The following is a 16,609-nucleotide window of genomic DNA, read 5'->3' on the forward strand; positions in this document are numbered from 1 at the left end:
TGAGTGCCAAGCAGAGAGGTAATGGGTCCCATTTTTATAGTCTTTGGTATGACTCGGCCGGGGTTTGAACTCACAACCTGCCGCCCAGGATGAATGCCCCGTAACAAGAAGATAGAGGAAAAGAAGAAGCGTATCGACTACGTTCCACAGACTACAAAGGCGGAAGCGCACACATTTTTAGGACACATGCAGATCCCAAATAGAGATCAGCAGGTACCAGAAGGTAAGAAAAGTTGCGTTTGCATAATATTGCAAAGCAAAACGCCAGATAATGTCTTACCTTATACACACACCATGATAATACTCGTGTGTTAAAGCACAGTACTGTACAATCCATCAAGCAGTGCGACTTTATAGATTACAAAAGTTGTACTTAAACATTTTGATAGATTTTTGAGCGCCATGTGTAATGTTTTAGATTTTCAATGGAACATATACAATTTTGGTGTTGTTTACTTGAGTCAAATTGCAGTCTACACATATCTCTTATGTGTGACTGCCATCTACTGGTCACACTTATCATTACACCATGTACCAAATAACATAGTTTCGAGGTCGGTAAGTACAACCAAAATTTTTCCGCACATTAGGCGCACTGTCGAGTTTTGAGAAAATTAAAGGATTTCAAGTGCGCCTTATATGGCGACTTGTCCAGGGTGTACCCCGCCTTCCGCCCGATTGTAGCTGAGATAGGCGCCAGCGCCCTCCGCGCCCCCAAAAGGGAATAAGCGGTAGAAAATGGATGGATGGAAGTGCGCCTTATAGTCCGAAAAATGCGGTAGGTGCTGACACTGGATAAACAACACAAGTGATTGCTGACAGTGCTCCAAAATCCTTAATGACTTGCAATGAATCTGATGGTAAACTAACTGTGTGTACAGGTGAAACTCAAAAAAGGAAAATATAGTGCAATTGTTTGTTTATTCTCTTTACAATTTATTCTATTCTATTTTCAATTTACAAGGTGAAACTAATATACAGTATGACATTGGCTCATAACATGAAACAAAAGATATTTTAAACATTTCGTTGAAAACTTGTGAAAACCGGAAATTGAAAATGTTGGGTTTTCAAAAACTGTAAGCCGTGATCATCAAAATGATAGAAAATAAAGGCTTAACATGTCTCACTTTGCATGTAATGAGTTTACATCACATATTAGAAGTTGAATTGCTGAAGCTGATGGACTTTTGCACGATATTGTAATTTTTTGTAAGTACCACCTGGATATTCTCCTTTTAACATAGAGTTGTGAGTTTGTCGTTAACTGTTTTTATTCCCTCTTTCCATTTAAAAAAAGCGGGTTGGCATGACAAAGGATCTGGATTTTTTTTTTCTAGATTTTAGCCAATATTTATTTACTAAGTACCTATTGAAGCTTTCAACCTTTTCATTCATTTTGTATTTTTACGTTTTAATCTGAAGAGTATGAAGGGTAATCGTTAAAGTCATTCTTAGTAATACAGTGTAGTACGAAAATAGGAAATCTATACTGTTATACAAGCTGTACTACTGACTACTGTAAAGTTTACCCAAGTTGAATTTCTATAGTATTGTCCCTTTGGAAGATATACTGTAAATGTGTACACACATGTACTGTAAGTGATGATTCTGTATTTTGTGTCAGGTCCATGCAGCCACACGGTGCAGAAGCTAAACCCACAGGACATCTCTGCCATCACAGTGAAGACCCTGAAAGTGATCCCTGACAGGATCATTGACAACTATCATAAGAGACAACAACCCAGATTCAGGTTTGACGCTGTGTTCCTTTTTCGGGAATCTGAATGTTTGAATATATAGGATAAAGGGAAATTATTCTTCTATCTAATCTTCCAGAAGTGAACCCCCTGGCCAGGCCATCTCCACGGCCTCACAGGAGCTCTTGCGAATGGCCGAGGCCAACCCCGACGGCGTCGCCACCCTCCACCCGGTGAACGACCTCCAGCTGAAGAGCGTGGACGTGGTCGAGGCGTCCCTACGCATCCGTGCGCTGCAGGACAGCCTAAAGGATTTTAACTGCATCCATTCGCCCACGTTTGCAGAGCAGGTGTGTGCTTGTGCTTGCTCCTTTCTCGCCCCTTTGTTGGGCAGACAAGAAGTAGGCGTTCTCAAATTACCAATACTAACCAACCGCTGCACCACATTTTTGACATATACATTTTCTAGACAGCAGTGTTTTTAATTTGAGATGGGCATTATTTAGTTTCCTTTGGAGCGATACAGCAATGGTATACACACCTGCATTGTCGAGTGACATTCATAATGATGCCACATAGTTGCACACTTTCATTTTCATAGCTCAGAGGTGTCCACATTTTTTTACTTGGAGGCCACATTGGGCTAAAAGAATTTGGCTGCATGTAAAATAACTATATATATATATATATATATATATATATATATATATATATATATATATATATATATATATATATATATATATATATATATATATATATATATATATATATATATATATATATATATATATATATATATATATATATATATATATATATATATATATATATAGGCAGCACGGTGGAAGAGGGGTTCGTGCGTCTGCCTCTGCCCTGGGTTTAATCCCGGGCTCTGGATCTTTCTGTGTGGAGTTTGCATGTTCTCCCCGTGACTGTGTGGGTTCCCTCCGGCTTATCCGGCTTCCTTCCACGTCCAAAGACATGCACCTGGGGATAGGTCTCTTGGCAACACTGAATTGGCCCTAGTGTGTGAATGTGAGTGTGAATGTTGTCTGTCTATCTGTGTTGGCCCTGCAACTGCGACTTGTCCAGGGTGTACCCCGCCTTCCGTCCGATTGTCGCTGAGATAGGCGCCAGCGCCCCCCGCGTTCCCAAACGGAATAAGCGGTAGAAAATGGATGGATATATATATATATATATATATATATATATATATATATATATATATATATATTATATATATCCATTTTCATCCATTTTCTATATGTATATATATATATATATACATACATACATATAAATGCTGTGTTGTGAATGTGTCCAAACGTTTGGCCTGCACTGTATGTTTTCTGCGCCAAACATAGATGAGTGTTGAGACAGTGTTTTGCATTTTACCATAATAATTGCAGTGTATTTAAATGGGTGTAATTTAAAATTATGATTGCTACTTTGTACTAACATTTTTTAAGTATCCACAAAGTTCAGTGAGCGGGTTGGGTTATGTGTGTTTTTTGCAATTTATTGGTGGCATGAGTCGTATATAATATTGTACTGTGCATGCTTCAAATTACAATTAATGGTCATTGATCTGATTTAGTCACATTGTCCACAAGCTGGTGACACATTTCCAGCAATTAGGCTTTCAGGTATTGAAAACTAAGCTGCAAAGCTGATTCCATCTACCGGGCCAATTTGAAGACGCAGACGGCCGTAGTTTGGACACCCCTGCTATAGATGGTGACTGTCTCCACACCTGTGTTTCAGTTTGCACGGGTTAAGGAGAGAATGAGTGTGCAGGAGGAGCTAGACAAACTACTCTTTTTGGTGTCAGACCAGTCACTGTCTCTACTGCCCGAGTACCACCAGAGGATCAAGGTTCGATTGGATCATTCTATTTTCCAATGCAGTGCATGTATGTATATCTAGCCCTAGCTGTAAGTATTTACCTGTGCTTGACTGTATTTTTCCACCGGCGTGTCTCTCAGGTGCTGCAGTCTCTTCAGTACATAGACAGCAGCGGCGCGGTGCAACTCAAAGGCCGAGTGGCCTGTCAGATCAGCAGCCACGAGCTGCTGCTCACTGAGCTGCTGTTCGAGAACGTGCTAAGCCCTCTGGCGCCCGAAGAGAGCGCCGCCCTGCTGTCCTGTTTGGTCTTCACACAGAATACGCAAGTGAAGCCGCATGTTAGCAACAACCTGAAAGAGGTAACTGAGTGTACTACACCTGCTTTGTATGACGGTATCTAACACCGTACACATGCTCAAGTGCTGCTTAACATCCTGTAGAAAGGCTGGTAAAAATGGGAGAACAACTTTCCTGTGTCCTGTCCTGAGAGCTTCACTGGAACATGAAAGTGCTTTATAGGGTCTTACATTATTTATAACTTGTCGCAAGAAAGCAGGAAAAAAAGCTTCTGTTTTTTTTGTTTTTTTTTTTTTACCTAAGTAACATATCTTTTCTATACCTTCGTATCCCCAGCCACAACATTAAGTACAAGAGTTGAAAATGTTTGCAACGATAGTAAACATAGTGATGCTAATTGTAATTGATTAACCAAATTGTTTTGAGGGGCTTCACGGTGGCAGAGGGGTTAGTGCGTCTGCCTCACAATACGAAGGTCCTGCAGTCCTGGGTTCAAATCCAGGCTCGGGATCTTTCTGTGTGGAGTTTGCATGTTCTCCCCGTGAATGCGTGGGTTCCCTCCGGGTACTCCGGCTTCCTCCCACTTCCAAAAACATGCACCTGGGGATAGGTTGATTGGCAACACTAAATTGGCCCTAGTGTGTGAATGTGAGTGTGAATGTTGTCTGTCTATCTGTGTTGGCCCTGCGATGAGGTGGCGACTTGTCCAGGGTGTACCCTGCCTTCCGCCCGATTGTAGCTGAGATAGGCGCAAGCGCCCCCCGCCACCCCGAAAGGGAATAAGCGGTAGAAAATGGATGGATGGAAATTGTTTTGAAACGGTAGTCATATGACTAATTGGGTAAAAAACAATGTGACTAACAGACAGTGGGGAAAATGTAGATTTTATATAATGGTATCTAAAGTTTAACTGAAAACATAATAAAAAAAACATTACAATTCTAGGAAAAAAATACTATGGGTTATAAATTATTTTGGTCCAGCCAACCCCGCTACCCAGAGAGAGACACGCAGTCCTTCAACTCTAACCCCCACCCCCTAAAATCAGACCGTGACGACGATGCAATGTGAAGTATAAATGATACAACATTGAATATTAACAGTAAAAGTAAAAGTTTGACTCTTACATTTTTTTCCCCCCGACAACTTTTTTAAAGTTTTGTAATCAGAAATATCAAGCAGCTAAAATGTGCCAAACATAAGGAAGTGTGGAGATAGTGTTTTACATATACTACCCATCATGCATTGTAATGGATTTACATATGTGTAATTTTAAATTATACAGTGGGGCAAAAAAGTATTTAGTCAGCCACCGATTGTGCAAGTTCTCCCACTTAAAATGATGACAGAGGTCTGTAATTTTTATCATAGGTACACTTCAACTGTGAGAGACAGAATGTGAAATAAAAATCCAGGAATTCACATTTTAGGAATTTTAAAGAATGTATTTTTAAATTATGGTGGAAAATAAGTATTTGGTCAACCACTCAAAGCTCTCACTGATGGAAGGAGGTTTTGGCTCTAAATGTCAAGATACATGGCCCCATTCATTCTTTCCTTAACACGGATCAATCGTCCGGTCCCCTTAGCAGAAAAAAAGGCCCCAAAGCATGATGTTTCCACCCCCATGCTTCACAGTAGGTGTGGTGTTCTTGGGATGCAACTCAGTATTCTTCTTCCTCCAAACACGACAAGTTGAGTTTATACCAAAATGGATTCATGGATTATATAGCAGAGGATTGGGAGAATGTGATGTGGTCAGATGAAACCAAAATAGAACTTTTTGGTCAGACCAGTAATATGCAAATATAATGACAATAAAGTCCATTCTATTATATTCTATTCAATCCAGCGACCAATTTTTAGCTGAAGCCAAAGTGCATCTTAAGAACATCCTCTCTCGTATTTTCACTGACATGTAAAGTATGTTTTTTTCCTGTTCCCGCATTTCCTCTTCTTATTTATGTTTCCTTTCAGGTTACGGATCGGGTGTTATCGGTTGCCAAGCGTATCGGAGAGCTCCAGAGGGATTGTGGGTTACCACAGACTGCAGAAGAATTTGTGGGCCAGTTCAAGTTTGGCTTGACCGAAGTGGTGTACTGCTGGGCCAGAGGCATGGTGAGCGCCGTGCAGGCTCTATTTCAATTTGGGGGGAAATATCGAACATATTGGAAAAATGGATGCACCAATCAAACAACATTTTGTCTCTTCTTCGAATCCCTTCATCCTCCACAGCCCTTCGCAGAGATCGCCCAGCTGACAGACGTCCAGGAAGGCACGGTGGTCCGCTGCATCCAGCGTCTGGACGAGGTGCTGAAGGAGGTGCGACAGGCCGCCCGCATCGTGGGCGACTCCGTGCTGGGAAGCAAGATGGAGAAAGCGTCCCTGGCCATCAGGAGGGACATCGTCTTTACTGCTTCCCTCTACACGCACTGAGAGATGGGCGAACACTTCATATCAGCTCACTACGGTGATATTTTTTTATGATAAACCCTAATCTGGCTTGCGATGTGTGAGGGCTTTGACATCTGCATCAGTTTTTTTAAATAAAGGGAAACCTACAAATGAATTTAACTTAAATAAGTGGAACACTTTGTGTTTTCTCTTTAGGGGAGTCCATCCTTTTTTTTTTTGAAGGATTGAGGGGCCACATTGATATTTTTAAATTGTAAAACGGCCTATAGCAGTATGCACTATACATTTAATTAAAACAGCCCTTAACACTAACATTAACTTTTTCTAATCAATTACAGTTTTTGGCAACTTGTCCAGGGTGTACCCCGCCTTCCGCCCGATTGTAGCTCAGATAGGTGCCAGCGCCCCCCGCAACCCCAAAAGGGAATAAGCGGTAGAAAATGGATGGATGGATAGAGTTTTTGCTGTTTAAATTAGTTTTTTGTTTACTTAAAAAAATTTTTTTAAAGCAACACTACCATCTAGTGCCCCGGCATGCACATTGCAGCATTGTATCATACCCGACATCAGGGGTGTCAAACTTCTTTTAATTGAGGGCCATATCACAATTATGTTTGCCCTCAGAGGTCGACTTCTAACAGTGAATGATATTATTACACAATTGCCTATGCATTTGATGATTTTTTTTTTTTTTATGTACAATGTAAAAAAAAATTGTGGATTTTACTGTAAAAAACCTGACAGGTCATTTGCAAAAAATGTTCAGTATGTTACTGTAAACGGAAAAAGCAGCACCACTTTTTTTCAAGGTACAAAACTAACAGCTCAGTTGATAAAATGTTACTGTAAAATGTATAGTGTTGTTTTTTTTTTACTGTAAATATACAACTGCATTTTTACAGTAAAATTCTGGCAACTTAGCTTCTGGATTTTATTGTAAAAACGAAAAGTGTAGATTTTTCCGTGTACTATTGTGAATAGCAAAACGGTACCACCATTTTTTACAATAAAAAAAACTGGCAGCTTAGTTGCCAGTATTTTATGATCAAAAAACAGTGGGACTTTTTTTCGTGTACAGTAAAATGCAGTAAAACCACAGGGACGGCGTGGCGCAGTGGGAGAGTGGCCGTGCGCAACCGGAGGGTCCCTGGTTCAAATCCCACCTAGTACCAACCTCGTCACGTCCGTTGTGTCCTGAGCAAGACACTTCACCCTTGCTCCTGATGGGTGCTGGTTGGCGCCTTGCATGGCAGCTCCCTCCATCAGTGTGTGAATGTGTGTGTGAATGGGTAAATGTGGAAGTAATGTCAAAGCGCTTTGAGTACCTTGAAGGTAGAAAAGCGCTATACAAGTACAACCCATTTATCATTTATTTATTTAAATTTCATAAAGTCGTTGTAAAATCTATTTATAAAATTTGACAATATGATGAATAACTTTAGCTTTAGCTTTGAAATCATAAGTCAAGCAGATGAAAAGTAGTTATTTCTAGTTGAACAAAAACATTGACTGTATGATCATATCTTTGTAACATTATAATATTTATGCATAAAAGCTATGCGATTGCATTGAGTACATTTATTTTTTCGGTCAAAATAGAAAAAACTAATACATTTAGTAGGAAAATGTAAAGTACTTTAATGACGCATATTATTTTCAGGTTTTTGAGGGCCATATAAAATGATGTGGCGGGCCAAATGTGGCCCCTGTGGTCTTGATTTTGACACCTGCGCCCTATATGTATACATTTAGCATAGAAGCAATACATTTGAAATATTTTTAGCTGAAACAAGTTGTTGGTGCTTATAATATTTTCTTCACCTGGTTCAAGTAAACCCATCGGATTTGCAACTTTATCAAAAACCCAAAGGAAGAACGTTTTTTTTTTCTTTTAAATGCTGAAAAGGCAACAATTAAAACGAGGCCAGTTTTACTACACAATCACTACATTGAACACACGTACTGAAAAGGCCATTTTTAGTTTGTGCTTATAGTGTTTTTTCATGACATGACCATCGAGTGGCCTATTATGCATATCAGAGTGTTTTAGTTATAACAGGTTCAAGTAGGAATAAATCGTAATCACTATAATGGCCCAAAAAACCCAGCTGTTTTTGAAAGTGGCATTAACATCTCTTTGAACTTTAGTTTATCCGCTGAAAATGTAACAACAAAAAATAAGTACCCCATGCATACATGTATTATATCCATGTTTACTGCATCCAACAGAAGTGCTGTTTTCAAAAGAGCATTTTTAGATAAAACAAGTTGGTTATGTGTTTCTTGATATGACTCTGCCACCTCGTTAGCTTTTTTACCCCTTTTTTGATATATATATATATATATATATATATATATATATATATTTATTTATATATACAAACCCCGTTTACGTATAAGTTGGGAAATTGTGTTGGATGTTAATATAAACGGAATACAATGATTTGCAAATCACTTTCAACCCATATTCAGTTGAATATGCTACAAAGACAACATATTTGATGTTCAAACTGATAAACATTTTCTTTTTTGCAAATAATATTTACTTTAGAATTTGATGCCAGCAAAACGTGACAAAGAAGTCGGGAAAGGTGGCAAGAAATACTGATAAAGTTGAGAAATTCTCATCAAACACTTATTTGGAACATCCCACAGGTGTGCAGGCTAATTGGGAACAGGTGGGTGCCATGATTGGGTATAAAAGCAACTTCCATGAAATGCTAAGTAATTCACAAACAAGGATGGGGCGAGGGTTACCAATTTGTAAGCAAATTGCTGAACAGTTTTAGAACAACATTTCTCAACAAGCTCTTGCAAGGAATTTAGGGATTTCTACCATCTACGGTCCGTAAAATCATCAAAAGCTTCAGAGAATCTGGAGAAATCACTGCACGTAAGCGATATTACGGACCGTTGATCCCTCAGGCGGTACTGCATCAAAAACAGACATCAGTGTGTAAAAGATATCACCACATGGACTCAGGAACACTTCATAAAGCCACTGTCAGTAACTACAGTTGGTTGCTACATCTATAAGTGCAAGTTAAAACTCTGCTATGCAAAGCAAAACCCATTCATCAACAACACCAAGGAACGCCGCTGGCTTCGCTGGGCCCGAGCTCATCTAAGATGGACTGATGCAAAGTGGAAAGGTGTTCTGTGGTCTGACGAGTCCACATTTCAAATTATATTTGAAAACTGTGGACGTGGTGTCCTCCGGAACAAAGAGGAAAATAACCATCCGGATTGTTATAGGTGCAGAGTTCAAAAGCCAGCATCTGTGATGGTATGGGGGTGTATTAGTGCCCAAGGCATGGGTAACGTAACACCTGTAGAGGCACCATTAATGCTGAATGGTCCATACAGGTTTTGGAGCAACATATGTTGTCATCCAAGCAACGTTATCATGGACACCCCTGCTTATTTCAGCAAGACAATGCCAAGCCACGTGTTACAACAGCGTGGCTTCGTAGTAAAAGAGTGCGGGTACTTTCCTGGCCCGCCTGCAGTCCAGACCTGTCTCCCATCGAAAATGTGTGGCGCATTATGAAGCATAAAATATGACAGCGGAGAACCCGGACTGTTGAACGACTGAAGCTCTACATAAAACAAGGATGGGAAAGAATTTCCACTTTCAAAACTTCAACAATTAGTTCCTTCAGTTCCCAAACGTTTATCGAGTGTTGTTTAAAGAAAAGGTGATGTAACACAGTGGTGAACATGCCCTTTCCCAACTAATTTGGCACGTGTTGCAGCCATGAAATTCTAAGTTAATTATTATCTGCAAAATAAAATAAAGTTTATTAGTTTGAACATCAAATATCTTGTCTTTGTAGTGCATTCAACCTAATGTAGCTTAAAAAGGATTTGCAAATCATTGAATTTTGTTTATATTTACATCTAACACAATTTCCCAACTCATATGGAAACGGGGTTTGTTTGTGTATATATATATATATATATATATATATACATATATATATATATATATATATATATATTTCCTTCCCATTTAATGGCTGGTATTTCAAGAATTTTTCATCATTAGTTAAAAAAAACATCAGCGGTAGAAAATGGATGGATGGATTTTTGTACATGTATATATTTAAAAATACTTGGATGTATGTATTTTTTTAAGATAATATATATTTTTGTCAACCAAGACAGCCCCACTGCAACCAGAGCCTTAAGGAACTCCGGGCGGCTCTCATCCACCCCCAGGGCCTTCCCACCAAGGAGCTTTTTAACTACCTCAGCAACCTCACCCCAGAAATAGGAGAGTCCACCACAGATTCCCCAGGCACTGCTTCTTCATAGGAAGACAAGTTGGTTGGATTGAGGAGGTCTTCAAAGTATCCCCAACACCGATCCACAAAATCTGCAGTCAAGGTCAGCAGCACACCATCCTCACCATACACGGTGTTGACAGTGCACTGTTTCCCATTTCTGATGTGGCGGATGGTGGTCCAGAATCGCTTTGACGTCGTCCTGAAGTCGTTGTCCATGGCTTCCCCGAACTCCTCCCATGTCGGAGTTTTTGCCTCCGCGACCACCGAAGCCGCACACCGCTAGGCCTGTCGGTACCTGTCCGTTGCCTCCAGAGTCCCATGAGCCAAAAGGACCCGAGAGGACTCTTTCTTCAGTTTGATGGCATCCCTCACCGCTGGCGGTTCTTGGATTACCACCACGACAGGCACCAACTACCTTGTGGCCACAGCTCCAATTGGCTGCCTTGACAATAGCGATACGGAACATGGTCCACTCGTATCTAGCACCTCTCTGGTGACATGTTCAAAAGTTCTTCCGGAGGTGCGAATTGAAACTCTTTCTGACAGGAGACTCTGCCAGACATTCCCAGCAGACCCTCACAATGTGTTTGGGCCTGCCAGGTCTGTCCGCCATCCTCCGGCACCATTGGAGCCAATTCACCACCAGGTGGTGATTAGTAGAAAGCTCCGCCCCTCTCCTCACCCGGGTGTCCAAAACATGAGGCCGCAAATCTGATGACACAACTACAAAGTTGATTATGGAACTGTGATCTTGGGTGTCCTTGTGCCAAGTGCACATATGGACACCCTTATGTTTGAACATGGTGTTTGTTATGGACAATCTGTGACGAGCACAAAAGTCCAATAACAAAACATGCACTCGGGTCATTCTTCTCTGGGGGACGGCGTGGCGCGGTTGGGAGAGTGGCCATGCCAGCAAACCTGAGGGTTCTTAGTTCAATCCCTAGCTTCTCGTCACGTCTGTTGTGTCCTTGAGCAAGATACTTCACCCTTGCTCCTGATGGGTCCAGGTTAGCGCCTTGCACGGTAGTTCCCACCATCAGTGTGTGAATGCGTGAATGTGGTAATAGTGTCAAAACGCTTTGAGTACCTTGAAGATAGAAAAGCGCTATACAAGTAAAACCCACAACCAAATCACGCTTCTCCAGGTTTCACTGTCGTTGCCAATATGAGTGATGAAGTCCCCCAGTAGAACAAGGGAATCCAAAAACCCCCCTCGAAAGCAGAGGGAAGCTACCCTCTCGCCACTGGGTTGAACTCCAACATGCAGGCTTTGAGCCAGGGGAAAACAAGAATTTCCACCCCAGCCAGAGTGGAAGAGAGTCCAGCCCCTTCACGTCCCAAGAGCTGGCTTGGACAAGCTCAGTGACCTTGTGGTTACAGTGTTCCTGAGAATTGGAGGTCGTGAGTTCAAACCTCGGCATAGTCATACCAAAGACTACAAAAAAATGGTACCCATTGCCTCCTTGCTTGGCACTCAGCATCAAGGGTTGGAATTGGGGGTTGAATCACCAAATGATTCCCAAGCGCGGCCACTGCTGCTGCTCACTGCTCCCCTCACCTCCCAGGGGGGAACATGGGGATGGGTCGAATGCAGAGGACACATTTCACCACACCCAGTGTGTGTGTGACAATCGTTTGGACTTTAACTGTAACTTAATGTAGCTGAGGATCAGACCACCAAGTGCCCCGCCTTCGGCTGCCCAAAGCTCAAATTGCACCCGACCTCTATGGCCCCTCCCATGATTGGTGAGCCATTGGAGGGGGGACCCACGTTGCTTCTTCAGGACAGGCGCTCGCCATCGTGCCACACCTCCGGTCCTGGCTCCAGAGGGGGGGCTCCAGTGACCCGCATCCGGGCAAGAGAAATCAAAGTTGTTGTTTTGTCATTTCCATGAAGGTCTTTGAGCTGCTCTTTGTCCGATCCCTCACTATAGGACCTGTTTGTCTTGGGAGACCCTACCAGGGGGCATAGAAGCCCCCAGACAACATAGTTCCGTGGATCATTGGGACATGCAAAGTCCTCCAACAGCATAAAATGATTAAATGTTTTTTTGTTTTGTTTTTTAATCAAAAAACCTAGATACATCATGGACTAATTAAACACATTATAAAACAATTAATTAAATTATGAATATTCAAGTCAATTATGAAATAATTAGTTAAATTGTGAAATACGTATGTACTGAAATATGTAGATGAATAGGTAAATCTTGAAATAAATACTAATAGTTATTTAAGTTATGAAATAGTTACTTGTGATTTTGCATGAAACAAATTATTGACATCCTTAATAAAATGTTTTATGTAGTTAATTAATTAATTAAGTACATTTCGACTTATATTCAACTAAATAGACTGCAAAGACAAGATACTTAACGTTTGAACTGGAAGTCTTTATTTTTTGCAAATGTTAGCTAATTTGGAATTTGTTGCTTGCAAGATGTGTCAAAAAAGCTTGCACAAGTGGCAAAAAAGACTGAGAAAGTTGAGAAATGCTCATCAAACACTTATTTGGAACATCCCACAGGTGAAAAGGGTAGTTGGGAACAGGTGGGTGCCATGGTTAAAAACAATATACATTCTAAAACATGACCTTAGAAATATGGCTATGAATCACACTTCTAAAAAAATGTATCCTTTTTTAAAAAAATAAATAGGACCAGGCCATATAAAAAGAAATCTGCAGTTACGTTCAATCCAAACCCATTATTTAAAAAAAATTGTCCAATAAATCATGAACTAATTAGTAATTATGTAATGAAATAATCAGACAAGTACGTAAAATCTTGAAATTAATTATTTAAATGCTAAATGTGAAATAGATTATTGACTAATTACATAAAATGTTTATGTATTTACTTAATTAATTAATCACACGTTTATGTAATTATTTAATGATTTATTTATTTCATTTTGGCCTTATTGACCTCCATAAAAATATACTTTCCAAAATATGACTTTAGAAATATGGCTATGAATCACACTTCTAAAAAAAAATGTATCCATTAATTTTTTTTTTTTAATAAATGGGACCATGCCATATAATAAAATCAGCAATTAACGTTCAATCCAAACCCTACCTTTTTATAAAAAAAATTGTCCAATAAATCATGAAATAATTAGTAATCATGTAATGAAATAATTAGACAAATACGTAAAATATTGAAAATAATTATTTAAATACTTAATGCTAAATAAATTATTGACAAATAAATAAAATATTTAAGTATTCAATCAATTAATTAATCACACTTTTATGTAAATATTTATAGATTTATTTATTTTATTTTGTCCTTGTTGACCTTCCATAAAAATATACTTTGTAAAATATGACTTTAGAAATATGGCTATGAATCACACTTCTAAAAAAAATTATCTAATAAAATGTATTTTTTAAATAAATAAGACCATGCCATATATATATAAAAAAATTAGGGCTGGGCAACGATTAAAATTTTTAATCGAAGTTAATCGCACTTTTTCTCTGATTAATCGCGATTAACTGCATTGTATAAGCAAAGCCCAATAATGAATTCAAAAGTAGTGTGTAGTGCACCTTTATTGGAATATTCTCCCACATGAACAAAAGCACCAAAACATTTGTTGTGCAAACAATTCAAATCAGTCCTTGTTAAACAGTAGCAGTTAAATAGCATATTTTATGAAAATCAACTAAAAAAAATGTAAATACAAACATTTAAGCTTATTGCCACTGCCAGGGTATTTAAGTTATCCTGTTTGTTATGGAAAATAAATATAATCTACATACAAATCTCTGAGCCACAATCATAACATCCGACCAGGCAATTTCTGAGGTAACAGCAGGAACATTTTTTTTATCAGGGATCTTATGTTTAAAAAACCTATATTATAGGTAGTGGGCTGTTTTAGGGAATTTTTGATGAAATTATCAGTAGTAGCAATATTAATAATGTTGTGTTTATTATGCGTAGTGCACTTAAAATATTTATGACCATATCTAGGAATTGATATGATGGGAATTTTCCGATTGTTTGCTTGGTACTTTGATAAACTGAACGCATCATATACATGGTACTATATTGTGATGTTATGAGCCAGGGAAAAAAAGAACTACCCTACCCAGCATGCAACAGGAGTGACGAGCATGCGCGGTAGCCCGGTATAGGTTGTGTCGCCATGACGGCATCTTGTATGTTGTGATATGCACGCTCTGAAAGTAAACGTTAAGAACTCAGCCAACACTCCTCCTCTGCATGATTCATAAAAAGACAGACAACACATATACTCCCTTGCTTCACAGGCCGCTGGATGTAGCCGGCAAAGTATTCCCATGCTAGCTAGCCGGTCTAGCAAGCACGCGTCATTCAGTCCAAAACGGCATCGATCCATCCACATCCAGAATTGTCTGGCGGTCGTAAGTGATCCCGGAGTGACCTCGCTGTAAGCCAGCCACGAAATTTGCAGAATTGTGCGGTATTTTTGCCACATGTTCCATCTTTACCAACAGCTCCTCCACGCCGAAGCCCGTCCGGGCGCCGCCATCTTTATAAGAAAAGGCGTTAACAAAATAAAAGCATGTAAACAACATACGCAAATGTGCGATAAAATAATTGTCGGCGTTAATAGATTGATGACTTAACTCGTAATTAACGCATTAATTTGCCCACCCCTAAAAAAAATGTAAAAAAATGAGCGGTTAACCTTCAATCCAAACCTTACCTTTAAAAAAAAAAAAAAAGTCCAATAAAGCATGAAATAATTAGTAATTATGTAATGAAATAATTAGATGAATATGTAAAATCTTGAAAATAATTTTTTAAATACTTAATGCTAAATAAATAAAATATCTAAGTATTTAATTAATTAATTAATCAGACGTTTATGTAATTATTTAATGTTTTATTTATTTTATTGTGTCCTTATTGATCTTCCATAAAAATATGGTTTCTAAAATCTGACTTAAGAAATATGGCTGTGAATCACACTTCTAAAAAAATATATTCATTGATTTAAAAAAAATGAATAAATAGAACCATGCCATACAAAAAAATCAGCAGTTAACGTTCAATCCAAACCATACCTTTTAAAAAAATTGTCCAATAAATCATGAAATAATTAGTAATTATGTAATGATTTTTTTCAATAAATAAGACCATGCCATATATATAAAAAAAAAATAATCAGCGGTTAACGTTCAATCCAAACCATACCTTTTAAAAAAATTGTCCAATAAATCATGAAATAATTAGTAATTATGTAATGATTTTTTTCAATAAATAAGACCATGCCATATATAAAAAAAAAAAAACGCAGCGGTTAACGTTCAATCCAAACCTTACCTTTTTAAAAAAAAAAAGTCCAATAAAGCATGAAATAATGAGTAATTATGTAATGAAATAATTAGATGAATATGTAAAATCTTGAAAATAATTATTTAAATACTTAAAGCTAAATAAATGATTGACAAATAAATAAAATATTTAAGTATTTAATTAATTAATTAATCACACGTTTATGTAATTATTTAATGATTTATTTATTTTATTTTGTCCTTATTGACCTTCCATAAAAATATACTTTCTAAAATATGACTTTAGAAATATGGCTATGATTCACACTTCTAAAAAAATGTATCCATCAAAATTAATTTTTTAAATAAATAAGACCATGCCATATAAAAAAAAAATAAAAAAACAGCGTTAACGTTCAATCCAAACCTTACCTTTAAAAAAAAAAAAGTCCAATAAAGCATGAAATAATTAGTAATTATGTAATGAAATATTTAGATGAATACGTAAAATCTTGAAAATAATTATTTAAATACTTAATGCTGAATAAATTATTGACAAATAAATAAGATATTTAAGTATTTAATTAATTAATTAATCACACGTTTATGTAATTATTTAATGATTTATTGATTTTATTTTGTCCTTATTGACCTTCCAATAAATATGATTTCTAAAATATGACTTAAGAAATATGGCTGTGAATCACACTTCTAAAAAAATATATCCATTGATTTTAAAAAAATTAGTAAATAGAACCATGCCATACAAAAAAAATCAGCAGTTA

The 16,609-nt window shown here is 38.0% G+C and overlaps 1 protein-coding gene across 2 annotated transcripts in view; it reads left to right on the top strand.

Annotated features, from left to right (window-relative positions):
* Window positions 1-6,428, top strand: part of skic2 (SKI2 subunit of superkiller complex) — a 42,579-nt gene extending 36,151 nt beyond the window's left edge. For both annotated transcript variants that reach the window (XM_061882083.1, XM_061882082.1), the window contains 6 exons: window positions 1,628-1,754; window positions 1,840-2,050; window positions 3,468-3,578; window positions 3,689-3,907; window positions 5,823-5,963; window positions 6,081-6,428. In XM_061882083.1, the coding sequence (XP_061738067.1) occupies window positions 1,628-1,754; window positions 1,840-2,050; window positions 3,468-3,578; window positions 3,689-3,907; window positions 5,823-5,963; window positions 6,081-6,281 (1,010 nt within the window). In that variant the 3' untranslated portion in view covers window positions 6,282-6,428. The remainder of the gene's footprint in view (window positions 1-1,627; window positions 1,755-1,839; window positions 2,051-3,467; window positions 3,579-3,688; window positions 3,908-5,822; window positions 5,964-6,080) is intronic.
* The last annotated feature ends 10,181 nt before the right edge of the window (window positions 6,429-16,609 follow it).

The sequence above is a fragment of the Nerophis ophidion genome, linkage group LG21 (genome assembly GCF_033978795.1).
Source record: "Nerophis ophidion isolate RoL-2023_Sa linkage group LG21, RoL_Noph_v1.0, whole genome shotgun sequence".
In the NCBI taxonomy this organism is placed as follows: domain Eukaryota; kingdom Metazoa; phylum Chordata; class Actinopteri; order Syngnathiformes; family Syngnathidae; genus Nerophis; species Nerophis ophidion.